Below are 27,088 nucleotides of genomic sequence, written 5' to 3' on the forward strand. Positions count from 1 at the left end.
AATATGAAAAACACATTGAAAAGTCAATGTGCAAGCTGCCAGTTGAATGGTGATTTAAAATACTCTATTGGATTCATATATTTGTAAATCTGACTTATGTAGTGTGCAGTCAGTGCCTCACCAGCCACGAACCTCACCGCACGTCACTGACACACACACACACACACACACACACACACACACACACACACACACACACACACACACACACACACACACACACACACACACACACACACACACACACACACACACACACACACACACAGGGTGATTAGGCAAAAGAATCACCAACACTCCCACGGTTTGGACTGAGTCAGAGAAACAAAGAACTCAGAGGCCATTTCAACTTCTGTTTGTTTCTTGTCTCTCTCTCTCTCTCTCACTTGTATCCGTCTCAACAACTTGGACATTAACTTCCATCATGTTATGGGCTCCTCAAAAATGATGGATCTACAAAAATGCTTCTGTCGCAATGATCCGATTCAACAGACAGTTGAAAGTGATGACAAATTGTACACTCAAATTTCATTGCAGTCAATACATTTTTTGTATCAATGTTCTACTGCTGAGCAAGTGGTGCAATAAAGCAGTTAGGTTTTATTTCATTTCTACTCTGTATCACACACAAAATAGCTCAAAACAATTGAAGGAACTATCAACTAACAAACCACATTAAGGGGTTATTTTTACAGGCGGCCACTGGATGCAGTCGACAGGACAGAAACATTTGCAGTCCAGAAGCCTCCTTGTATTGGTCGTAAATTGGCAATACTACCTGAAAGTAAATATGTTTGTCCTGTGGGCGGCTCGTGCACATTGGGAATATTTTTGCCTGATGGTGGCGCTAGAGGAGCATCGTCAGGTCAAAGGAAAAGGAATCGAATCAGATGAACCAAAATTGTGACCGGATGGTGGCGCTAAAGGTCGCAGGGTTCAAAATCATCCTCTGGGGAACATGAATATCCCAAATGATGTCCAATGAAATCAGGCGGTAGGTGTTGAGATTTTGCTCTGACCAAATTGTCAAACTGACCAAAGCACAACTGACAGATGACACTTGGTACAGTCCATTTACCAGAGCTGGTCGAAAATCTGTAAATTTACGGTATTTCGGTTTTCAGTGTCAGTTGTCTTCGGGAAGGATTTTTTGTACAAATCAATCCATAAGAACCATACAGCAGTCACAAAAAGTTGTATTTTTATCACTGATTAATACACATTTATAATCACAACAATAACAGAATCAATTTTTACTTTAAACTTTTTTATTACAAAATATAAATGGCAAAAAAGCTTTTTATTATTTTGCTAAAACAATATAAGTGGTAGACATAATTGTTTTTGGGAAAACAAGGCATTTTTTCTTCTTTTTTTGTTTGTTGAAGATTAGCATGCTACAGGTGATACAGTACCAGTGATAGTGCTCCCAGTCGGACAGAAAGGACAGAAAAGAGGATGTTGTAGATGGAAAACAAACCAACATGAAGTGTGTTTTGTCTTTCCTTCCACCACAGATCCATTTACAATCATGCCATTACATTAAATTTGATCAATTAGAGTGGATTGAAAACAACAAAAAACAGCAGAAGTGTTCGATATCCATAAAGAGGTTTTTCTTTTTTTACTTTTCTGCCTCATGACTTCACCAGTTGTCTTTTCTTCTTTCTAAAGATTGATCATGAGCTATTTGAGGCTCTATCGTCACTTGAACTGGCCAAATGCCACCTAGTTTTTGTTTTTTTTCAGCACACAACCTTGGTGCTTTACATACTCATTTAATATTGTAGTGGAAGGTAAAGTAAAAAAATATAAATAGTTTAGCATCTTTGTTACCCATTTGAAGGATCATCCTCAAGAAGGTTCCACTAAGAAAAAGAAAAAGCTTTTATTTTGGTGATTGTTCACCATATTGTGATCATAAACTCATAAATCAGTGATTACCCTCTTTTTTATTCACCACTATATGTTGTTGGAAAATGTGGAGAAAAGTCTCACTGCACCACAATCATTACTGGATAGTGTATGAAGATGTTTCTAACATCTGGAAAGAAAAGGTTCTATACATCACCTATTCAGTTATCTGAATGGGTGATGTGTAGAAGCCAAACACCAATAATACACCCCACAATAGATGTATTTAGCTGCAGGGGCAAATCATTCAAAGCATTGCCTCCATTAACAGCGAGGTCACCCAATTTGCTGACAAGAAAGATCTTGAGAATGAATTAAGTCAAACTGTAATTTGTAAATATTTAGGTCAGCCCTGCAGTTCTGTTATTTTCATTTCAAGCATCAAAACATTTGATCACAAACACCAATGACAAAAACCAACTCTGCTCTAATGTCCAAGAAACGATACCCGACAGGTCCTCTTCCAAAAGTCGTTGTGTTGTGTGTGAGGAGAGTGAGGGGTGGGGGTGAAGCCAGGGGGCGGTGGAGTGGTGAGAAGTTAATTCCCAAATTTTTCAACAAAGTCTTTAAATAACACTTAACAATTTACATTTTTTACTCGCGGGTGCGGCGATGCGTAAATTGGCACCATCTGTGCGTAAAATGATGTGGAGAGGAAAGCAGGCGCACTAAAAAACAACGAATGTCAGAGGTCTTGAATACTTAGACAGCGGTCTTGCTGTTTTAATTAGGCATTAAAAAAAAAAGAAAAGAAATAGAGCTTTACTTCCCGACCTCGTCGAGGACTTTGCGGTTGAGCAGAGCCTGCTCCCTCTGGCTCTCCGTCTTGGCCATCTGGATCATATTCCTCAGCAGGTGGAAGGTGAGGTCGATGGACAGCGGCGGGTCTTCGCTCCTTTTCAACAGCTGCACCGCCATCCTCACCGCCTCGTCCTCTTCTCGGGGGAGCAGGTGCAGAGGGTCCGGGTTTCTCTCGCGGAGAAACCTCAGGATGCTGTCGCCCAGCAGGTCGGACGAGGCGCCGCCGTCACCGCGCCGGAGCACTTCGTCCAGTTGCTGCGCCTGGAGGCGGCCGCTGCCATCCAGCCAGCCGGGGAAGATGCGCGGTCTGCCGGCGGCGGGGCGGAGGTGCGACGCGAGGAGGACCGAGGAGAGGAGTAGGAGCAGTGGGACTGGCTTCATGTCCTGCAACGGGAGGTATTTATTAAGATGGCATGCAGACAGTTCATCACACAAACTCACCAGGTAAAGGTAGCGGCCAATCAAACCGCTACGTTTGTTGCACACGTTTCTATCATACACGAATGAATGGCTTCATGCTAAGAATCGGATGCCTGTAAAAAATAAAAAAGATAATTTTGAATTCTATTTGAATTGATGGTGATTTTTACCATCGTAGTCTGTCGCTTAATCTGCTAAATTGAATAAAGACCCTGGATTATGATGGCTATTTTATATCCTGTACGAAGAAAAGCAAATAAACAAAATGTTTGAACTTTTTAAAAGATTAAACTTGACCAAAAAAAGCTGAAAATGACAAAAAAATATTTTGTGTATTCGTTGAGTTTAATAAGATGCACTTAAGTACGAGATAATAAAAAAATAGGATATCTAAAACGAATCTGCCTGTATTGTTTGTCTTTTTTAATCTGCCAATTCAACAAAACCTAACTCTGGAAAAAAAAAAAATGTAAATGAAAGCCGCTCTACTCACTTTATTCTCTCCAGATGCTGCAGCTTAACTTTGTGATCGGCCGGTGCGATCTCAGGTCAGAGCCGAGTCTGAAAAGTCCCTGTGAGCGAGGACTGGAGAGGACGGAGGGCTTTATACATCCAGCCTGCTCCTTTGACGTCAATGCAAGCACAGACACCGGTTTGGAAACTGGACAACTATCGAGACAACAAGGCAATGTAGTCCCGAGGGACAGCTGGGGGATGCTGTGATGACAGGATATAAAGGGTGCTTTTTTTACAGATTTATTTCCTATCTATGAGGGACCTCCCTCCTTTTTGGTGTTGGATGTACCAAATAACACCTGAGATTTCAACTCTTTTCTAACATTTCCGTTATTTTTTTTATCTGTTGATGTTTTCGTCATTAAAGTGCACGACATGTTTGTGTCATTTGCAAAATGTTCCTCAATCCATATGAACCGAACCAAACAGAGTCGAATCTCAACTTGGACGTAATGAAACTGGAGTCTGTGACACAAGTTTATCTAAAGACAATTTTTAGTAGTCACCTTCAGGCGTGTTTTACCTAGGTATAATTAAAGCAAGTTCAGGGTTAGTGTCCTAGTTCCTTTCAACCCGAAGTAATGCAACAAGATGAAAAGCACAACAAATCTCTGTTAATCAGTCAATCAAATAACTCTTTAAACACTAAACAAAAAGATGGAAAATCCCTTTAAACTCGGTGTGAACTCATCTGAATGAGCTGTCCATGGTGCTGGTGCTGTTTAAAGCCAGTATCTCTGACACACATAATGATAAGTTATATATTATATGCTGATTAGATAGGCGTTTTTAAGGTTGTTGGCCCCCAAATAATTACAGACAACTTACCTGCCAGGAAGCCACATGGGTAGATCATAGTTGTTGATTTAGAGATGAATTTCTAAACTACATTCTCAGGAGCCTTTTGGACCCGAGAGCCCCCACCGGCGGGGGCACAGGCGTTCATCCAAAAATTCACCCACTGATAATGCCAAACATGTGCACTCATCAGTAACGAATATAATGATGTTGCATACCTGCTCAAACTGCAGCTCCTGCGCTACAAAGTCATCTCAGCTGTTTGTACAAACTCCAAACACAACTCAGACAAAGCTATATATATTACCAAATATCAAAATCCATATAGCGCCCCCTAGGCAGACCCACTCGCCATATTTATGCCAATAACTTTTTGAAAATGAATTCAATGCTAACACCCGTTAGCTCAAAAGATCACTAGCAAGCTGACGATCACAGCCATATTGATCATATTCCGCTAAGACACAGCATTGCTGAGTTACTTACAAAACAAAGCCATCATCACAATCCGCATTATCGATTCACATCATAAACCAGCTCCTTACTTTGAGATATTCCGCAGCAAAAAAATATATTAATCCGTTCATTTTTACTGTCCATGTGCGCAGCAGACGCCCCTCTGTTTGAATAACAGGGTCTTTTAGAAATTTGAAGTTCGGGTAGTTTTTTGATTCTGACTGGCTAACAATTCTGTCAATCAAAGTCACGTTGGGTTGTCTCAACAGAGGAGGCTGTGACACGTCTATGGAAGGTTCATTGGGTCAAATCGACCCATCATAGGTAAGGCCCTGGAAGAGAAAAAAAACTTGTATTCAGATGACAAAGTCCCATATAAACAAGCTCAGATAGGATTCAGGCTCTCAAAATGATGCCAAACTGCTGTATTTAGATAGATTGAACACTATTAGTGATAAAAGAAGTGAAATATATAATTATACAGTATATAAAATTACAATGGAACAGCTGGAGCAAAATTACATTTTGGTTGACCTCGTCGGCCGTCTCTGTACTAAAACCTCTCTAACTTTTGAATGCTTCACTTTATCAAAGTACAAATTTGCAGAGAGCCTCAACATATTGTGCTATGATCTGGGAGAGGTTTAAAGCTTGCAGCTACATCATTCCTAAAAACAAATATCCTGACATTTTGTTTAGGCGAAAATTTAAATTTTCAATTTGTGCTGTGTGCCATCTTAATGTAGTCTTAACCAGTAACCTATATACTGATAATTACACATCTGAACAAATCTCACAAGTGGTCCCTTTATTTTAATACCAAAACTATTAAAATAGGCCTTGCAGTTGCAAAACTATGCTCATTTTAGTATGGCTATGCAATTTTCGAGCAGAGGCCAAAAAATAGTCCCAGGGTCCAGTAAAATTACAAAACCCATTTTGTGCATTCTCTAATTGAGAAAACTATCTGAAAATGTTATGATCAGAATCAGAATTCCTTCTGTTCATTTGTTTTCAAATCAAACTAAAAAAAAAAACAGTGAAGGCCTCAATGCTGTTTCATTGACCTTTTCATCCTGAAAATGTATAACCTTTGTTTATGTTTATGCATATTTGGATGTGCAAACTAAAAAAAAAAAACTGTCTCGGATCAGCACAAATAACTGGCCAAAGGTAGTTTCCTCACCAAAAATATTGGGGTCCTCACCGGTGTGGAATCAGTCTCCAGCTGTAACAACTTTAACCTGAACATCGGCTCCATCATGCCTCATGTACAGGTTAGAGAACTGTATCTTCATTTAATCACCACGGTTTAAAATCTCAAAACACAGCGAGTCAAAAATGGATTCCAGCTTTCCCTGGAGTGGGGCTCCTATCCCAAAGGGGGGGGGGGGGGGGGGGGGAGGGCTATTTGGCGGATTTTCAATAGATCTGTCAGACGTTCTCCGCTTGCTTTCCCCTGATACAGCCCAAGTGTGTTTGTGTGGAGAGGAAAAAAAAATGTGTGCGGTATATTTGGTTGACAGCCCAGCTCAGCAGCCTCCACATCTCCCTCCAAACAGACTCCAGCCAGCCAAAGCTAAGTTGGCCACAAAAGTTAGTGAGGTCACACACACTATTGACATTCATGTAAAAACCCTTTATTAGCTTGTATGCCACAGATGGACTTGGTTATCAAAAATGTGCACATTTTCACAAAAAGATTCTGCGATGAAGAATCTAAACTTCAACAGTGATTGTCAATGCACCAATGGATTTTTATAAAGAGCAAACACATAAGATATAACATGAATTAGTAGGTGCTGCTAGATGGATTTTGTTACCCTTGGACAGAGCCTGGCTAGCTGTTTCCCCCAGTTTCCAGTCTTTGTGTTAAGCTAAGCAAATTGGCTGCTGGCTGTAGCTTCATATTTATTGTATACAGCAGCATCATCTTACTCTGAGCAAGAAAGTGAACAAGTGTATTTCCAAAACTGTAAAACGTTTGTTTTAACATAAGGAGTAGATCTGAAGAACAAGAGCTAGGGCTGCACAACACGTTTTTTATCGTCGTCACAACGTCCACTAGTGCGATAAACACGTAGCAAAAGACTACGATATTGCACTCAGAGATTTTTGTAGTTGGTTGAAAGAGAATGTCAGTAGAAAAAAGTATCACTTTTGTATTGGTGCATTTTGTGCTCAGCTCAATGCTCAATAAAAAAAATGGAAATAATTTCCCTTAATTCTTTTGTAATTCAACTAGCAATTTGTTGTCTTATACGTAGCAGTATACTGAAAGCAGTGGAAAGGCAGAACTGAGTACACTTTAATGTCTGCTTATTTATTGCAAGTAATATTGTTATTGCATTATTTAACAAAGCAATCGCAGATTATCCACATATCCATGATTTTTCTTTCACCCTCAGAAGCCTCAACAGCCCAGAATGCATTGCTACTTTTGCACAGACAACTTGTGCAGAGCAATCACTCACTTTGTGTACAGAAACCTAAGAACAGGTTGCTTTCAATTTCCTGAGGAATGTTATTGGGAAATGTAGGAAAAACAGTTACTTAGGTAGAAGTACACAGATGAGGCAGGTGAAGACAAAATGAGTAAACCAAGTATGTAAATAATACATTATTACAAATCGTGGAACATACTGAAAATCACTGATGAACTAGACAAATGAGATGAAAATCAACAGTATGAAGAGAATCTGAGGTAAAAACATCCTTCATTATAAGACAACAAACAGCATTATTTCAATTGGATAAGAAAAGTTTCCTTTACAACCAGTGGGTGTTAATGAATGTGTGTGTGTGTGTGTGTGTGTGTGTGTGTGTGTGTGTGTGTGCGCGTGCGTATGTGTGGCTACACCGCGCCAAATTTCCATAAATAACAAACTTTCACACACATTTATGCAAAATGCAAGTTTGACTTTCAAGTGTGAATTTGTCATTCAGAGTAGACAAGCACTTTCTCCCGACCTTTATGAGTGAGTCAGTCACAGTTTTACACATTGGAAATATCAGAAGAAGTAAGTTAGACCAGAACGGCCCGTATCTCTCTCTCTCTCTCTCACTCACACACACACACACACACACACACACACACACACACACACACACACACACACCAAACGAGTGTAAAATCATCATCATCATCATCATCAACAACAAGACAGGGCGGTTGCGACACTTGCGATGATTGCTCACATCTTATTGGCCTTCCAGGTCAGGTAGGAGTTCCAAGTAACAGCAACAATCTGGACGACAGCCAATCTGGAAGCAGGAGGCAGAATCACATGTTTGATTTGGATGCAACTCACCTGATCGCTTCATCAAGAGGGATATATGGCTTTTACAGACAATTACAATGCTACTTCTTATGATTTTAGCAATTAAAACAAGAAAAAAAAATAGCTGTGTTTAACTACTTTCAGACAAATATGCACCAAGAAAACTCAACATGTTAAGTAATGCTAAACTGCATTAAAAAAAATACTAAAGCTTTGAGCTAATATAACATTTTTAAAGACTTCTTTCAGATTAGCTAATTTAGATTCTCATTCTTCGCACAAACTTCACATGTGACTGTCTGCATGATGATAAAGCCATACACTCTCACCTGTAGTGGAGTGGGATGAAGTAGAAATTGGCAATCTGGACTGGAGGCCAAAGCTGAAACATAAACAGATAACAATATGAGGTCATGTGAAATTTTGATAAATATTTACTTTATATGCATGTGTCTATATATTTATGTCTGAATAAAATGGTAATGCATACGGGAAAAAACAACTTACGTAGTAATTTGAGATCAGGGCATCTGTGTAGTCCTGTGAACAACGTTTGAAAAAAAAGTTAATAAAAAAAGTGAATACATCAGTACCATAGGGAGTCACTTTTAAATCAGAGGCCACACTCACAAAGAATCCTAGGGTTAAAAGTAGCTCCTAACTGAAGAAGTAAAACAACTTTTGGAAGACATTGTTGCTCAGGAGTTGCTGACACTTGTTTGTCTTGATATTAAACATCTGTAAAACGCCCAGCCTCCTACTGAGGTAGTAGACTCAGCCCTCCAACATTCTCCATCACTGAACAGTTGAAACCGGCGGTGTGGGGCGACGTGAGAAACGGTGATGTGTTGGAACTCCGGTTGGTGGGGAGTTTCATTCCAAAACAATGCCGCACACAGCCAAAAAATATCAGCATATGGCCAAGATATTGTTGAGTAATTGGTAATGATCGACATCTCTATTAACCCCCTGTGGACACAGTATATTCTAGTCAACTTGTGGTATGGGAAATCTTTATTTTCCTTTAATGTTCACCATTCATGCAGAGGACACGTTGGTGCATGTTAGATAACGGAAGCAAGCTTATGCATTTCATTTATCAACAAAGCTAGATTGCATTAGCTAAACAAATAAAAGAAAGTATAATTTTAGTAGGTATCATCAGTTTCATTTTCAAATAAGAAATTTACAAGAGCACTGTGCGCCATTTTATTTGAGTGTGCAAATTCAGTAAAATTCGGATATATTGTGTCCTTGAAAACGATTAATTTGACTTAATTCACTGCTCGCTGTAGAATAAACTATGGAGTGTCTATAATGTAGGGAAAAGTGAATGAGTGAACATGGGAGAGATTTCAAATACAGCTACCGTCTCTGTCCTTGGTTCTGAAATATGAAAAGCATTTAAACCTGCAGTATTTACTTACAGACAAATACCTGTAGCTCCCCTCTCAGCTGGAGATCAAAGACATGATCTTATTACTTCTGTAAACCAATAACCAGGTTTCTTACAGGATTTTAAATCGGGAATGGAAAAGACATAAATGTGACTCAACCGGTGGAAGTAGAGGTACTCGGACTTTGTAAAAGTGTACAGTGTACTTAAGTAAAAGTAAAAAATAGAAGCATTAAAATGTACTTAAAGCACAAAAAGTAAAAGTATGCAGAATAGCCCACACATAGAAATAAAAGTATTCTAAGTATATAAGTATTTAGCAGCAGAAAATGGAAATACTCAAGTAAAGTACCTCAAAATTGTACTGCACAGCCCTTAGTTACTCAGTAAGTTTCCACCAATGGGGCCAACAATACAGGAAAAAAATACTATTGCAGTGAAAATAAACCTAAAAATGTATTAAAAGAAGTGAAAATGTGAGTAATCTAGTTAATGTTAGTAAATGATGAAACGTATGGTTGTAGATGCAGACTTTTGGACTCCACAGTAAATACGAAAGGTGTGTGTGACAGCGCTGTTTATGTGCTAACAACACACACAACCGCACACACACAATCCCTCTCTATGCCATCTACCTAAAGGTCACCTGAACATGTCTCGACACATAAAAACAACGAGCCAATGTTCCAGTTTACAACCTTTTTTTCTGGTTGATTTTATTTTTCTTGCCGGGTAAAAACTGTTTACTAATTACGGCTAAACAATGCCACCTGAGGTGAAATTGCCTCTGCGTCAGAGACACGTCAAAATCTTTCCTCCCACTCTCTGGAGAAGACGGGAGTCTTCCTCAGCTCCTCCAGGGGTTGTAAACTGTTTTCAGGTACTTTACAAGAAATGAATGCACTTCAGTGTCTCAAATTAACAGGAAACGATACAAGACGTGTGACAACATTTCGATCAAACTGTGATTATGGAAGACTGCTGCAATTAAAAGGAGGAAACGGCGTTTAATCATTTAGTTTTGTTGTAATAATTTAACTTCCTTTAAGTTCCTCCAACCACATTTTCTTGTAAACAAGAAAGGCAAAGTCTCGATTGGACGTTAACCATCAGAGCGGCTGCTTTCACATTTCCTCCGGGCCAGGCGGCCTCTTTGTAATGAGCACATTTGTCATTTATTTTCTGTCCTTTCTGACATTTACCAGGTTGGCCTTTCAGGTCCAACGCGCCTCCTTTTGTAAATAATTGATGGTGACCAGCAGCATGCTGGGTAAGCAAGAGGCGGCGACGAACGTTTGAGCAGCTGGCACCAGAAGGACAGTTAGCTCTGACCTGACGCACGCACGCACGCACGCACGCACGCACGCACGCACGCACGCACGCACGCACGCACGCACGCACGCACGCACGCACGCACGCACGCACGCACGCACACACACACACACACACACACACACACACACACACACACACACACACACACACACACACACACACACACACACACACACACGGTATGAGTCACTCTCCAGCTATTTCCACAGTCCCCTCGTCGCTTCCTCTATCACAGGAAATAGTTTCTAATAATATTGAGAGGTGAGTGTTGGAGGTCGGATGCTGTGTACTCTCATTTACCTGGGCTCTGTTCATACAGAAGGGAGACTGATCTCCAGCCAGTTGGTGTTGAGTCTCAGGTAGAAATTGCGGAACACAAAAAAGTCAAATCAGAACGAAGACCAAGAGTCCAGTACCAACGTAAAGCTACTACGAGGAGTTTTAACCGGTTATGAAACAGTCTCTATTTAATACTGACTGCGCTTCATGACGGGCTACAAGACCCGAATAGGATCTAAATTTTGACGGGCAAAAATTGGCGGCGAGTGTTACGTTAGCTGGTTTAATGGATTTGAAAGGTTTCAAAATTGATGATTTGTCCCCCTTCCTCCTAGACAGGAGCTAATATGTCTATGTTATTTATGAAATACATTGTGAGACTTAGTGTTAATTAGGGGTGGACGGTAAAAAGGTACGGAAAGTACAACGGTATGAATTCGCCGTATGAATGATATCAGTTTTAGGCCATACCGGCCCTGGATTCAAGATATGAATCAGCACTGCAAAGCCACTGTCCATAGATGACCAACATGCACCAGGCTATCTACAGTAGATTGTATAAAGTAGAGAGGCTAGACCACTGAAGGCACTAAACCTTTTTATGACTAACCTGTGTCTCTCTTTCACTCGCTTACAAAAGGAATGCATGTGCTAACCAGATCATGACCCGCAAGACACGAGGCGACCGCGTGCTCATGGAAAACACCACAGGGGCTACCAAAACCAACAAAAATAATAAATATCTTGTTGTTGCTTTAATAAACCAGAAAAGGTGTTTTGTGAATATTTAAAGCTGAAAATCAACCATGAAGAACAGAAAAGAGAGTTGAATGGAAAAGTTTGTCACATCTGGAATTTCAACGAAACCCATTTTGAGTAGTTTTCTTATGCTGTTGATATTAATTCAAGTGTAAAATACTTCTGTTTTGATTCACAGTGATACATTTTTTAGTGACGTTTAGTGTCCGAAGCCCGGTCCATTAGGCTCCACCTCCTCGTTCATAAATGGATAACTTTTAATCTCAAGTGGAGATAATTTTGACTGCGAAGTCTGAGAGTTTAAGGCTCAATTGACCAAACATCACCCGGCTTATTTCCCACATCCCAACTACTCAACATTGGAAAACCTATGTAAGGATACCAATAAGAAAAAAAAGTTGGACTGTCCATAATGCCAGTTTCACTTGACGGCCGATGTTGAAAGTGGAAAACTTTAAATACCGTGGTCCAATTCTGGACTCCCAGGTGAGCCTCTCTGAAAGTAGATTTTGAAGAGATGACTTTATCCTCTAGGTAACGTAGTGGTCTTGTTGTCAGTTAGGAGATATAAGAACCAGTTTACAAAAGGGTTGACAGTGTTTCAACGTTTTAACCTTCCTGTCTTGGCAGACAACAAAAACCCTCAACTCAACTTTTGACAGAGAGGAAGGAAGCGAAGAGTATCCTGGCAAACGGCTCCCATCTTCTCCCTCTGGCAACTCAAAATGTATTTAAGGAGTCCTTCATCCCAAGTGCCAACAATATTGTCACCTCCGTCAACAAAGTGACGGGGAGGATTTAAGCCACAGACGTGACCTGACCTTGTCTGTGTTTGTTTTACTAACTGCTTGTCTGCCTTTTATGTTGTTGTGTCTTATTGGACAATAAAGATATATTCTATTTTAACTGCTACAATAAACTCACACACACAGCTTGTGGCTGTGAGGCGGAGGGAGTTACGCTCTAGCTGATGCGCCGCGATGTGAAACGAAGCTAAACTCACCCTCTTGAGCTTGGTGACGTTCTCCTCCACCGTCAGTCCGTTCAGAGCACCGGAGATACCGAGGAAGGCTCCCAGGAAACACGGAGCGAAGCACAACTAGGACACAGGAAATAAGAGGAGGAAGTCAACTTCAGAAAAGAAAGCGGAAAAAAAAAAAAAAAAAAAAAAAATCACCTTGTGATATTTAAATACTTGCCACCTGGAGTTAAAGGCTATTAATTGGTGGTTTATATCTATATCTATATCTATATCTATATCTATATATATATATACACAGTTGTGGTCAAAAGTTTACATACACTTGTAAAGAACATAATGTCATGGCTCTCTTGAGTTTCCAGTTATTTCTACAACTCTGATTTTTCTCTGATAGAGTGATTGGAACAGATACTTCTTTGTCACAAAAAACATTCATGAAGTTTGGTTCTTTCATGACTTTATTATGGGTTAACAGAAAAAGTGATCAAATCTGCTGGGTCAAAGATATACATACAGCAACATGAATTAGCAATTTTGGTGACTTAGAAAGTTGTGTCAATGAAATGAGCTTCATAGCATGGCCTCTTAACTTCTTGTGAGTGATTATGAGTGACTACAGCTGGTGACTTCTCTGAGGCCATTTAAATAGGGCTCATTGGATACAAACGCCCACAAACGCTACAATGGGAAAGTCAAAGGAGCTCAGCATGGATCTATATATATATATATATATATATATATATAGATAGATAGATAGATAGATAGAGAGAGAGAGAGAGAGAGAGATAGAGAGAGAGAGAGAGAGAGAGAGAGAGAGAGAGAGAGAGAGAGAGAGAGAGAGAGAGAGAGAGAGAGAGAGAGAGAGAGAGAGAGAGAGAGAGAAATGTAATAGAAATTGTCATTTACAATCGGTGCCATTTATAGTAAATGTAAGAAAATCTCAATCTCAAAATTTCACACTGGACCAACATAAGATACAAGTTTATCTTATATTACAAAAATAGTTTCTGAATCCGTCTTCATCTTAGATCGACAATGATTAGTTTAAACGTTTTTTGGGGAGTTTCCAGTGGCAGCGATTTGTGTTGGGCACTCCTGACTTGCATTAAGTAGCCACAACCTAAAGTTAATGCAAGTGTAGCCTCTCGAATGGCATCGCGGCGCCAGCAGAATTAATTGCACGACTGCTTACAGAGACAAGGATTGGAAAGCATAGACATGACGGGTCCTATGGACACGTACCATGAGGGCATTTTAGGTTAATTTTGTTTTTGTTTGTCATGTTTGGTCAGAGAAAAATAATGTGGGGCAGATTTGTTTCACCCCCTCATAAACTGAGCACTAAAATGTGCAATTTGAGAATTTAGTTGGGATCAAAACGCAATGAAAAAAAAATTGTGGGTCAGGTCAATGCATCATCAGTAAATGACAGATTAAGAAAAGACCTAAAGAATAAACTGAAGTACAATTCAAAATGATCAAACAGTAGACTTCCTGCATATTAAGGAAATAAATCTACAGTAACGTGACACTGCTCCTGACGTATGAAACTGTACTCCCATCTGCTATTCAGGTCTGAAGCACATAGACCGCCTTAAATCTCTCAATGGCACTTCAGTTATCACTGAGGCCGAGGGAGCAGCGCACACATAACTACTCAAGCAAAGGAGTGGACCCTGTGCTTCAGTAAATATTTCAGTAGAGGGGAGAGATTTGAAAGCTCCAAAGTCTTGTTCTGTTGTGGTTTTAGTCTAATCTGCCTTTTTTTTTTTTTAAATCTACTGCCGTTTGATTGAATGAAACACCAGAGGGCAGAGAGGAGAGGGTACAACGGAGAAACTGCATAACCCACTGTGACATAGTTTGACAGATTCTTCCCGACAAAGAGACGTCTGTCAACCTGATGTGAGGAAATTGTATCTCTGTGGTCCGGCCTCAACCGCCCTGTTAGGCCCAATCAATGAGCGGAGCCTGAGCGGAAGACTCACAGTGGTATGGGTGTATGAGCTAGCTTCCACTTTGTTTCTTTGTTTGCTGAAACCACTTTAGTTCATTTGCCATGCTTTGGACCGGCGCTCCCACACCTCCGTAAACATCAACGTCAAGGACCCAGCACGGCTTAGTTTAGACATAGATCAAGGCTAACTGCTGTGGGAACCATGAACAGTAACATGCAGTAGCAGTAGAAGAAGAGAGGGAAGCTGTTCTCACCTGGTCAACCAGCATTTTCTTCATGGCAGCACTTTTTGTTCCTCCAACCACCAGCCGGTCCAGAACTTTGTACCAACTGCCGATTACTGGACCCTTAGTTGTAAAAAACAAAAAGAAATGACGGTTAACGGGGCTTCTTCTCTAGCACTAAATGTTTTTTTGAGAAACTAAACCATCACACTAAAGAAACCTCAGGGGCTTTCTGTCCCTGAATTTTAGTATCTGCATGCAGACTGCAGATTAATTGAATTTGAGCCACTAAACGTATATTATTCATGTGAGGAAGTATGATCCATGATGTATGAGTTATGAGACAGTTGTTACCTTCCAGATGAAAGAGCAAACATGTCTTAATGCAACACAAATCCTGTGCGTGATTGAAGAGCCGTCTATAAGACAAACGCCTGTACGTCTTCCCTCTATAATTCATAAGGGCGAGGGTAGCCGATTGGCCGAACATAAGACGATTATGGAAATATAAATAAACTTTGCTGACGTCGTGCCGATGTCGAAATGAATAATGCAGCTGCCACGGGGACTTGGAAGTGAGTGAATTCACAAACATACAAAGGCATGAAGAAACACTTGGCAACATGGATGAGCATGTAAGCGCGTCACGCGTCATCTACAAAAGGGACTTTTCGATGCTGTTGGATGTTGGGCAGCTGTGGCTGAGGGGCTGGAGCGGGTGGTCAAGGTTGACAGTTCAATCCCCGGTTGATCCCCGAGCACTTTACAGTTACAGTTTAAGAATACAACTTATTTGTTTACCATTAATGGCTTAATTTAGATTTGTTTTCTCATATCCAATAAATAGCCACAATAAAAATCACATACCTTGTTATTATACAAATTTTGAACTTCATTTAAAAACAAAGTTTCTTTTCTTGTTTTGTGTATATGTGGACACGCGTGTTAAATCATGCATGTTGTTTATGACAAAATAAAATCAATCAAATCCTCACAAGACTTCCAACACGAACACTCTTTTTATTTTTTTATGTGTTTAACTTTATACATACAACAAGAGTTCAGGGGACGCTTACCACGAAGAAGAAACCAATGCTCATCATCTTGGCCGTGCGCCGCACATTGTGATGAGCCAATCCTCTTCTCTCAATCAGCTGTTGGGAGATGACATCACCGACACCCACCAGAGACCCTGGAGGACAAACGGGGAACAGATGCTGTGTCTGAGCATGGCGGTGATACAAATGTACAAATGGAGACGGTGTTTTAGATTTTTCAGATAGTTTTTCAGATGATATATATACATCTCACAGTTAAAATTAAGGTTACATGATATGAGGAAAATATGCGTTTACATTGTTGAATATCGCAAAAACAATATTACTTGCAATAAATAAACCGATATCAAAGTGTAGTCAGTTCTGCCCAGCTGAACAAGAGCTAACCTTTCCTTAAAACGTCACAGGAAAACTAATAAAGGTTAAAAAGTTAGGGTGACGAGGTGGACAGAGTATGTCAATTGTACACCTTCACTTCAGACGTCTGTCACTTCATGAAGATAAAGAAAAGAATAGTTTATACTAAAACCCCTCACAGACCCACATAGAGAGGTAACGCCTTCTTAAAGATGCATTGTACAAGATTTCTAAGACGAGGTTGGAGGAAAAACATATATATATATAAATTCATGTTGGGCACAAAATAAATAATTGCAATTCACACTGTTATATTGAAAATCAAAATATACTTAAAACTATTAAAATGGCACCAAAAATTACAGGAATCTCTTTATCTTTTCTTTAAATAGCAATATTGTGAGAGTCTGTTTTTTATTCCTACAGGAAATCCTTTAAAGAAAATGTAAAAGTACCTCAAACATTTTACTCAAGTACAGTACTTGAGTAAATGTACTTTGTTACTATTATTAGTAGTAGTGGAATGTAAGTCTTACAGTTTTTGACCTATTTCATTTAAACTATCACCTAGGGTTGATGACGTGCTTCAGACAAATGAAGCGTTGCCTCCATCTAGTGGTGATTAAAGAGCACTACAATGAAATACTAAAATCCATTTTTTCAAACATGAACCTTTAAACATCTGCTCAGATATTTGGGACACAGGAAGAGTAACATTTTGCAGTGATGGCATGTTTGACTGTAGTCATTAATATACACACACAACCGGTCTGACGTGCTTTCTGCACTTTAACATGTGGCCCTTCATGTTGCTGACTTTTAGAGTCAGACATTTCTGGGAATGTTTGGACAAAAAAGGTCAAAGGTCAAGAGATCCGATTTCTGAGAGCATTCCCCTCAAGCTGTTTGGGAAACTGCCTGAACTATAAGCTTCCCTTCTTGCATCCTAAAAAGCTGTTGTTTTAGCTTCTACCGAAAAGCAGTTATTTTCATCATTAATTAATATTTTTATTATTTGTGTGAAAACTTAGTTATATGATTATGGCATCAAGTTATTCTGATTGCATAGGTTTTTTTGTTTTGTTTATAGAAAACACATCTTAGGTATAGTGACTCCATTGACAAAAGCTCACAAGTTAAGAGAGACAAAATAGACATTTTATAACTGCTGAACTTGTCTGACGAAGCTCTAAATACAGTTGCGTTACAAGGAGGAGAACACAAACAAACACACACACACACACACACACACACACACACACACACACACACACACACACACACACACCAAAAAATATAAAAATGGTGGTCACTCAGTTCAAAGGCCTCTCTTTGTTGATTCTGAAACTGGAGCAAAGGTCCAGCAGTTAAAATGTTACTACTCAAGTACTCTACTTAAGTACTATTTTGAGGTACTTGTAGCCTACTTGAGTATTTGTTTTACTTCTACTCCACTACAATTCAGAGGCAAATATAACTGCAGATTTAGATGAATAACACAAAATATAACAATGACTGCATCCATAATTATAATCCAGCATTATGGTATATAATATTCTGAAATGAGTCATTGTGCATACTGAGTGCTTTATTATTGATACTTTAAGTTATGCAGTATATATATGTAGTTGTTCCTACCAGCGGTCACTAACTGTACTGTCCAGGGGTATTTGGTCATCAACACTTGGTAAGATCTCCACAGGCCCGCCATTCTACCTGCTAGGAAAAAGAAAAGAAGAAAATCACGAAAAGAGATGCTACAAAAACGTGATATTTCCAGTGACATACCTAACCACGCCCACCGTCAGGGAGGCAATGTGACTCAAAACTAAGCCACCCCGTTAATAAGCTCCGTGATATTGTCAATTACGGCTTATCGATTACTTCAAGTAGTAAAAAACTGCTAGCTAACACCCTCCACTTTATTGTAATATAAAGTCAGTTTGTAATTAAGCGGTGTCAACGCCGAACTGAAGAGTGGCTTCAAATAATAAAGTTAAAACATAAAACAGGTTGTGATAGATGCAAACAACGGAAACAACCAATACAACTTTAAATTGTCAAATTTTTTAACTCGGTTCGGCGTAACGTCCGGTCTCTTTCTGCCTAGAGCTAACGCTACAAGTAAATATTAGCAGCAATTAGCGGTGTTGCGTCTTAATTAACGTTGACTGAATTTATCCAGGTTGTTGCTAACTAGCTTAAAGTCTGTAACAACGAGTAATTCAGAATAACTTCTAACGGTATTCATTTCTTTAAATGTTCAAGAGCTGCTACTGCTCACAAACACAACTATCACTGCACCAAACACAACTTCAACGTGCATTAATACTCACTGCATTACAGTAAATGTAAATCAAATGTGCAACATGAGCCCCCGGCTCCACAGGGTGAGCTGATGATGCCTTCACGTGTCTGCATCAGCTCCGAATTGTGAGTTCTACTATTGAAGGTTACACAAGCAATGCAGACAGACACATTCACTTCGTTGTAAATTATATCAGGAATTACTCAAGTAAAAACTGATTTTTGTTGAAGATAAATAGAAATCCCTTTCTGCTCAAATGTCCTTTAAAATCAATTAAAAACTTAAAAAATACAACAAATTAAAGATGTTGCACAATGATGTTACTGCTCGGTCAGGTAATGCCAATAATTTAATTGATTTAGTTGAAAGTGTAATACTTGACAAGTGCATACTAAGCAGATAGTCTAGAATTGTCTTTTGGACATTGAAACAATATGGAATAAGAACATAACGGTAGTATTATTGCCACTTCGTTAGGCTTCAATGCAAATGTACACCTTACAGCGCTACTCTTGCTCCTAAATGTGTAGCATACTGAGTAAAAACTATTATTTCCTACAATCATAGAAGGCAGCATTAAGGCTGCAGTGTGTGTCACTTCCGCTGTAAACAAGAAATATTGAAATCTGCTGCCCTCCTTTGGTAAACCCCGGTACAGGACAAAAAAACAAAATATAGTTATTTTAAATTCATATTATTCTGTACAAGAATTATTCCAACACAAACAATGACAAAGATTTATGTAAAACACGTGACCAATGGCTAATAGTTAAGACACTGTAGTGAGCTTAATGGCGATTGTCTCCTGAAAAGTGAGCATTAACTCTTGTAGAAGACCTTGGATGGTTTGAAGAACAGAGTATTCTCATTTTGCATGTGATTGAACATGCATTATTAATGACCTCCTGTGGTGGAAATGTTCTCCACATAGCTTACAACAAAGAAAAGTCTATGATTAGCCTTTTTTATTATGTTCAAGTTGGGATCACTGGTATCATCTCCATCCCAACTTTCTGAAGAGAGGGGCTGCAATAAATCTGACCCCGAACAGCCATCTGCCTCCCCCTCTGTTATTATCCACTCAGTTGAAATGACAGGAAGATGTCACCCTCCATTCTTTCTTTGGCAGCTTTTGTAACCGACATGAATTCAAAGTGACCTTTCAATGGACAAACAAAACAACTACTAAATTAAGTTGTAACTTTATTTGAGTCACAGGTGACCACATCAAACCAACAACACTGGATGTTTCACCATGAGTACAGATTAAAAATTGTGAACGAGACATCTCAGGAGCATCAAGACGGATACTCTTCAAGTTTGGCACAATCGTCCACATGCACTCAGCGGAAAAACTGATTTGGAGAGTTTGGAGGTGGCGATTCTAGTTTTCTCACGTTTTTTTGTTGTTGCAAATTAACTCTTTTACAATTACAACAGTTACAGTTACATGCAGGAGTGCGGGGTCTCTTGGTGCTCGACCGGCTCACACTTTGAGACGCACTCACACTGAGTGAGACACTTGAGGACTCAGAGCAGAGGCTCATTGTGGGCTTTGGTTTTGGGACGAAAACCCTTCTGTGCTGTCCGCCGGGCATCTGCCACCAGAGGTTGTCCTTGGCCAGGTATTACGGTCATCCCCTCTTTGTACATTTTACAGCTCTCTGCCAGACTGTGGACTGCAACAGCAAATGATGCAAATATGATTTAGAATATCACACATTTCTTTATTTCTATTTAATTGAGATACATTTAAAAAACATACTCGTCTCAGTGAAGGACACAAGGGGGATAATCAGGTCTTTTTTTTAGATTTTTAGCCTCCTCCAAGTTAACGGCCAGTCCAATCAGCCACTTTGTGCTCTTTCCCTCTCTGAAACAGATAGAAATACAGTGAACACATCTAACTAACTGTTCTAATACTGCAAACTGAGAGTAAATATATATAGCATGAAAACACAAAACAGTAATGAGTCAATAGAAATTAGAAAGTAACATTATTCTCTTCAGGGCTAATACTCAAGAGAACTTCCCGCCATGATTAAAATATAACCTAAAATCACGTGTTCTTACTTGGCATTGAGTTTGCTGGGTCCAGAGAAGGACTGGAGGTTAATGTGGGCCAGGTTGACGTGCATGTTTCTTTCCAGATTTCCTACCAGGAGACGGATTTTAGACTCAACCAGGCCAACCCTGACAAGAGTGAACAAAACATAATTTTCAGTAAGCACTACAGCAGGTGGAAATAGAATATTAAAACCGTTGAGATTGCAGACAAAAATCCAGACGTCGCTCAAAGTTTTCCTTAAACTTGGCTTTTCGTTTTCTTTGCTCCGTGTACTCACCATTTGAGATGCTGCTTCTCCGTGGCTGAAGAAGCCTGCAACAGGACAAAATGCCTAGAAACAAAAGATTCAGAACGATAGCAACAGATGTCACAGCATTGAGCCTTTGTGCACAGGCCGGCATCTTAATACATTCATCTTCTTTCCTGTTTTACCAACAGTGGAATCCTTGATCAATGTTTAAAGCAGGTCAAGCTGCAGCACAATGTGTAACATCACTAACAAAGATCTTCATCATATCATTCTAAGCTTTAAAAGACAAACCCTCTGTCGACTCTCTTAAAAGGTACGTGGCTCCTGTAATGAATCTGCTTCGTGCATTTCATATAGAATTTAAACAACACAATTTCTTACTCAAGCTGGTTTCTACATCACCAGCCAAATTAAGGACACTGTCTGTTCTGACCTTCCTACTGCTGAAGAATTGTGTAATACAAGAAACAAAGATCATGAAGAGAGATCTGAACAGCTGATTTATTAAAACAAGAGGATATAATAATGCAATGGAAATAACAGAAACTCCTGGAACAACAAACTGAAGTCAAACAGAAGACATTAACAGCTTCTTAAATCCTTAAATATTCTGAATTAATAACAGCAAATCCTGGTCTGTGCATCCGTAAAACAATCAGCATTCAACTCTTAAATTCAAGTCCAGTACAGCTTACTGAGGGTTTCAAAGTTAAATTAAAATCCATAAATCCACACAGAGACAGACGTCTACTGGAACAAAACTCTGTCAACATTTTCAGTCAATAACAGAACACAACTAAAGTCCGCCTGCACCCTCATTAAGAAACTGGCATTCAACAACAAATACCAAGTACAAATTAATATCAGTGGCACAATAAAAAATTTAAATAACAGCGACAATAATAAAAGCAAATTGCAAACATCCGTTTTGCACATTCATTAAACAATAGACATTTGACAGTCAAGTCAAGTTACAACAACAAAAGCACATCAGTTACATTATGTAACGTAGAAAAAGTCATTTAAATACCAATTCACGCATTATAGACAAAAACTAATGGATTCAGGTCTACATAATTCAGAGTAAGACATGCGGTACAGAACATAAATACTGCAACGTGTGAACTCAATCATTTGGTTTTTGAGCATGATACAAAACAGGGTACGGGAGTGCAGGAGAATTTTCAAAGGGTTTTCTTTTTTTTAACATACATATCTTCATTTAGAAAATAAAAATAAATCAGATATACAGCTCTTTAAGACATTAAGGTGGCTCAAAATATATGCATATATATTAAAAAATATCAATTACAAACACATTTTACAAAGTGGTGTATATCTGAGTGTATTCTGTGTATGACAATCCACATTTTGATCTTTGGGCAGCTTAGTACATACTGGTACTTCTGTAAAAAGTCTGGTGTTTCAAACAGTTTGGACCAGTGAGCTTTCTTCTTCTCTATTTCCTCAGTGATGGCGTAGCCTGTGAATGAGGAAGGGAAAGCTTGTTAAAGTCGGAGTCAAACTAAATCACATCTTTGTGCACAGAATTGAATCCTTGTGATATTCTTGAAGTTCTATCGGTATTATAAGCATTAGAGCAAAGAGGAAAGGTCTGAGATGTTGTCGGTGCACTGAGAGGATTTGGTGGATGTCGTCTGAGTGACCACAGGCGACATCCATCCTCATGATGGAGGAGTTGGATCTCCTCCATCATGACGGCAAAGGTGGAGCGAGACACGTTGAAGGCCGTGTTCTGCTGCGGGTATGTTGGGGTGATGATGGGCATCAGGTGGCTGCGGTCACTTGGATTAACCTGGAAATGCAGAACAACACTTTTTTTACTCATGTGCTTCTGAGCAAATTCAATAACGTTTTGACTGACATGGTTCTATAATTACAGCATAAAATCCTGATAAACATCCTGCCGAGGCCTTACCCTGGAATCCCAAAGAGGAAGGTTGAAGTAGCAGTTCTCCGGACTCTTCAACTCTATCGGGACTGGCCACACCCTGAAACAAAAAGACAAGATTTTCATCTGCAACTTTTACAAAGCATTCACGCGCAGCTACACTTTCAGACTGGAGGAAAATAAAAACATCTAAAGATTTGCTCTAACATGCATTTTAAGTTGTTCCAGTTAATATTAAACTGACTGCACATCAAAGGGTGTGCTCACAAACTGCATATTGTTTAACAAGCTCAAATCTGTTTCTAATGGAAACAAGGCATTCACTAGATCCACTTATGGTCTCGTAAGGTGACCCTACAGTGGATCTCAGTGCAAAGTGACTTTTAGTCAACCCAATTCCATGTTTTGTTTTCATATTTAGAAACTGGAGAACTCACCACATGTTGTAAACTTTAAAAACTTTGATGACCAGGGTGGATGCTGTAGCGTTTGGGTAAACTTGGCAGATTCTGGCTACCAGTATGGCCCATGACACACCTCCCAAGAAGCCCAGCACATTGGAGTAAATGTTTGGACCTGAAGAGAAATAAGAGGGTGGGGAAAAAAAAGTTAAGACTCCCAGTGCACAATATTACCTGATGTTAACAGCCTGCTCAAATTCGCACACCATTTGGGCAGTATTAACAGTCGCTCGAGTGACCGACAAGCTGAACTAGTTGAGTGTGTGTTGAACTCACGTTTGGCCCATAGCTTGATGGCTCTCAAAGCCAGTTTAAAGTTGTCGACATTTGGCACAGACCTCAGGATCTCTTCTGTAACTCTGTAGCCTACAAACAACACAATGAGGAAAAAGATTAAGAAACAGCCACACGAGTTCAGCCGTCAGATGCTAACGCTGCAGTAGTGTTCTTTGATCCGATGCTCACCATTGAGACTCCTGATGCATTTTACATCGGCGTCCTTCAGCCAGGTGTTGTCTAGAAGATTCAGTTTGTCGGAGACACTTTTGCGACACACTCGAGCAAAGAGTAAGTTGATCTAGGAAATAACAGAAACACCAGAATAACGATTAAAACGCATGCAAATAAATCTGGAACAGAGGGACACTGCAGACAGTAGAGTTTTCACTACTTTTTTTCTCTTACCTCAATTCCATCATATGACATTTTAATGATGGGGACAAAAGCATCTTCAACGGCCTAAAGACAACAATATCGTCAGTCACTAACAACAGAGAGGAAAATGCTCTTTGACTTAAATAACCAACAGATTAATAACAAATGCAATAAATCAGATTATGGACTCACCCGTATGTCTTTGACCTCCTTCTGAGCTTTCAGCTTCTCAAAGAAGGAGGTGAAGAAGTGGTTCCTCTCGAGGAATCCGGGTCCAACACAGAGGGCGTCGATATCAGCACCTGTCAGAAGAGCACAGATTCACATGAGAGGAAAGTTTACGTCTAAATGCTCTGAGCCGTTACACTTCACAGTGTACGACTTGTGTCACAGTCCTCACATGCTCTTACAGTTGAGGAAAGAAAGTGCTGATTACCTTTGGAGTCGACTCCCAGAAGATAGGAGCCGAATGTGAAGATCTTGCCTCCAACCTGTTCTGTCACATAATCAGGTATGTTCTAAAAGCCAAAAAAGTAATATTATAAATGTATCATCCATGCAAAAACATGTTTCCAGTGTCATGTGTGGAACAACAATATAGATAAAGATAGATGTCTTACCAGTTCTTCACACATTTCCGTGAGCCACTCCCTAAAAAGGGACTCCAGCTGTTTCACAACTTTCTCTCTGCAAAATAAAACATAAACAGCATGTTCAAATGTTGTCTTTTAATAATAAAAGCACACCTTTCTACTTTAATTCACGTCATTCAGTTCAGTAAAAAGGTCACACAAATACACAAAAAAAATCTAAAATGTGTTTTCACTATTACCCCTCCAAGCTGTAGCCTACTAATTACAGTATACAAGTAACGGATAAGATGGATCGTACCGGTGTTGCAGCTCCGAGTCGTCCGCAAACACATCACATGATTTCAGAACATCGATCAGCTGTTTGGTCCGGATCAGCTCTTCCTCTGCGGGCAGAGCCTCGCTGATGGGAGGGCACATCCCGTACCAGGGCTGTTTGGCTGGGATGGAGGCAGCTTTGCTCTTAATTGGACTGAAAAGAGACATTTGCATGTTTGTGCACGAGCCATCCAACAGCCACGAGTCAATAAAGAATACACGTTACACACACAGCTGTATTAGAGAAACATTGGTTGGACAGTAGGCTAAATATAAAGTGATACGAGGCTCCAATTGCACTAATATATCTGAAATAAAACGTGTCAACTACGTCCATTACTATTCTCATATGCTAGGTATCAATACCAGTTTAAAACATTAATGAAATCACAAGTTATGGCAAACTAAAAAGACAGCAGATTACAGTTGTCTTGAGGTGAAGACATACCCATTAGTCTAGCTTAAATCTTTGAAAAACAAGAAATAAACACGACGTAAGTACTTACCGAGACATTGTTGCTTCAATAAAACGCGTGTTTGTTTGGAAATGAATTATTTATTCGTGTAAATCGCAGTTAAATTACTGTAGGTCTCTCGATATGGTGGCTGGATGAACACTAACTGAACACTGACTGGATTTCAGAACGAGTGCCTCAATGAACAAGTTCTCGAACCGAACCGAAAAATGCCAACACGTGACCCGGAACTGTGTATGTTTTAGTGCTGCGATCAATATGTTTTTGTATTTTCTTCGAAGAAAATCCAGAGATGTTACCCAGTGAAATGTCTTTGTCTTAATAAAATGATTTTAATTCTACTGTAAAAAAAACCCCTGTTCATTTTCGTTTTACAGTAAAATATTCTTGAGTGAACTTTCTTCAAAGAAAAGGTGTATCTGACTTGATTGAAATATGAATTTTTAGAAAAGGAAAAGTTCTTAATCTGACAAACGGAAGGGGGGATTTCATACCAACCCTGTATTAACTAACCACAATAAGTCCATAGAAGCAACTTTGTTTTTATCGGTGTGTCAGTAATGTAGACAGGTGAGTCAAGTGTCCTGTTAACGAAAGCTGTAGGTAAATATACCACAAAAACAAAATACAAAGCAAAAAAAAACAGATGCATCCAAACAATTTGACTTTGATTTTCAAGCAGTTGCTTGGAATGTGGACTTGGAAAGTCTAAACCATTTCGTTTTTTGCTCAAGATAATTCAGTCAAAACTAAGTCCTTATACCCCTTAAGCCAAGGGTGGCTTCCATACCATTTTACCATTTCATCAATGCTAAATAAGACAGCAGTTCAGCGCTGAACATGTGCTCATTTTTAATATGGCTCAATTTTAAACCTCTACCACTTGTTTAAACTGAACCAACTCGTAACTCTAGCTATGCAAAAAATAAATAAATACATCTAAAAAAAAGTCATGCATTAAATTCTTCTGTGTTTTTACAACTAAGAATCACCTGTGGGATTTGGGTTGACTGTGAGTCAGTGACCAAAGACAGTGAACCTTGTACTGGCACAAACCCCCAAAATTGATTTAAATGATTACATTTGGACATCTGTGGCACATGCTTTTGAGAGTAGTTTACCCACAGCCATCAGTGTATATTATGTGAAATCAGATGGTTTTGAAGCAGGAGTCATGCTGACACTAGTTTTTATTGCTTTGATAATCTCCATTTATATTCAAAACCATTGTTAGATGTACAACACAAAAAAACACGTTGGTTTTCTTAGATTTTAGAAAAAATAATGTCTTAAAGTCTGTTTCTTTACTAAAGTCACTTTACCAAAGACAAACGGAGGCAATGTCTGGGAATGCGGTGTAGATTTGGCCTTTCAGGGTTTTAGTCTACTCTGTCAATCTTTGTCTCAGATACTCTGAGTGCAAAACATGGTAAATGATTAGATATATGAAAAAGTCCTGACTTCAGGATCAGGAAAAATAGGCCTCGGTCTACAAAATGTGCATTGCACATCGTTGGT

The 27,088-nt window shown here is 39.3% G+C and overlaps 3 protein-coding genes across 4 annotated transcripts; all 3 read right to left on the bottom strand.

The window, feature by feature from the left end:
* Positions 1–673: 673 nt before the first annotated feature.
* Positions 674–4,617, bottom strand: uts1 (urotensin 1). The gene is made up of 2 exons (XM_068708531.1): positions 3,629–4,617; positions 674–3,099 (listed from the first exon to the last, which is right to left on the bottom strand). Exon 2 carries the CDS (start codon positions 3,094–3,096, stop codon positions 2,677–2,679), a length of 420 nt encoding a protein of 139 aa, XP_068564632.1. The 5' UTR covers positions 3,097–3,099; positions 3,629–4,617; the 3' UTR covers positions 674–2,676.
* A 2,590-nt stretch (positions 4,618–7,207) lies between these two features.
* mpv17 (mitochondrial inner membrane protein MPV17) lies at positions 7,208–18,949 on the bottom strand. Of its 2 annotated transcripts, none has more exons than XM_068708532.1 (8): positions 18,870–18,949; positions 18,172–18,252; positions 16,195–16,310; positions 15,149–15,241; positions 12,959–13,054; positions 8,694–8,726; positions 8,516–8,568; positions 7,208–8,169 (listed from the first exon to the last, which is right to left on the bottom strand). In XM_068708532.1, the coding sequence occupies exons 2-8, from the start codon at positions 18,242–18,244 to the stop codon at positions 8,100–8,102; spliced, it is 534 nt and encodes a 177-aa protein (XP_068564633.1). In that variant the 5' UTR covers positions 18,245–18,252; positions 18,870–18,949; the 3' UTR covers positions 7,208–8,099. The 2 variants fall into 2 exon arrangements, with proteins under 2 accessions (XP_068564633.1, XP_068564634.1); XM_068708533.1 differs by lacking the exon at positions 18,870–18,949 and adding an exon at positions 18,322–18,831.
* On the bottom strand, positions 18,797–25,757 carry LOC137871395 (poly(A) polymerase type 3-like). Its single transcript, XM_068709209.1, is given in 19 exon segments — positions 18,797–18,831; positions 20,292–20,470; positions 20,472–20,520; positions 20,607–20,649; positions 20,651–20,714; positions 20,915–21,034; positions 21,187–21,240; positions 22,558–22,646; positions 22,859–22,975; positions 23,099–23,171; positions 23,509–23,647; positions 23,809–23,898; positions 23,998–24,109; positions 24,217–24,270; positions 24,379–24,488; positions 24,623–24,704; positions 24,807–24,873; positions 25,078–25,248; positions 25,601–25,757. Coding segments are annotated over 19 exon segments (1,656 nt in total). The 5' UTR covers positions 25,609–25,757.
* Positions 25,758–27,088: the final 1,331 nt, after the last annotated feature.

This window comes from Cebidichthys violaceus, unplaced genomic scaffold (genome assembly GCF_023349555.1).
Source record: "Cebidichthys violaceus isolate CVI_PGR_0920_01 unplaced genomic scaffold, fCebVio1.0.p SCAF_14, whole genome shotgun sequence".
NCBI lineage: Eukaryota > Metazoa > Chordata > Actinopteri > Perciformes > Stichaeidae > Cebidichthys > Cebidichthys violaceus.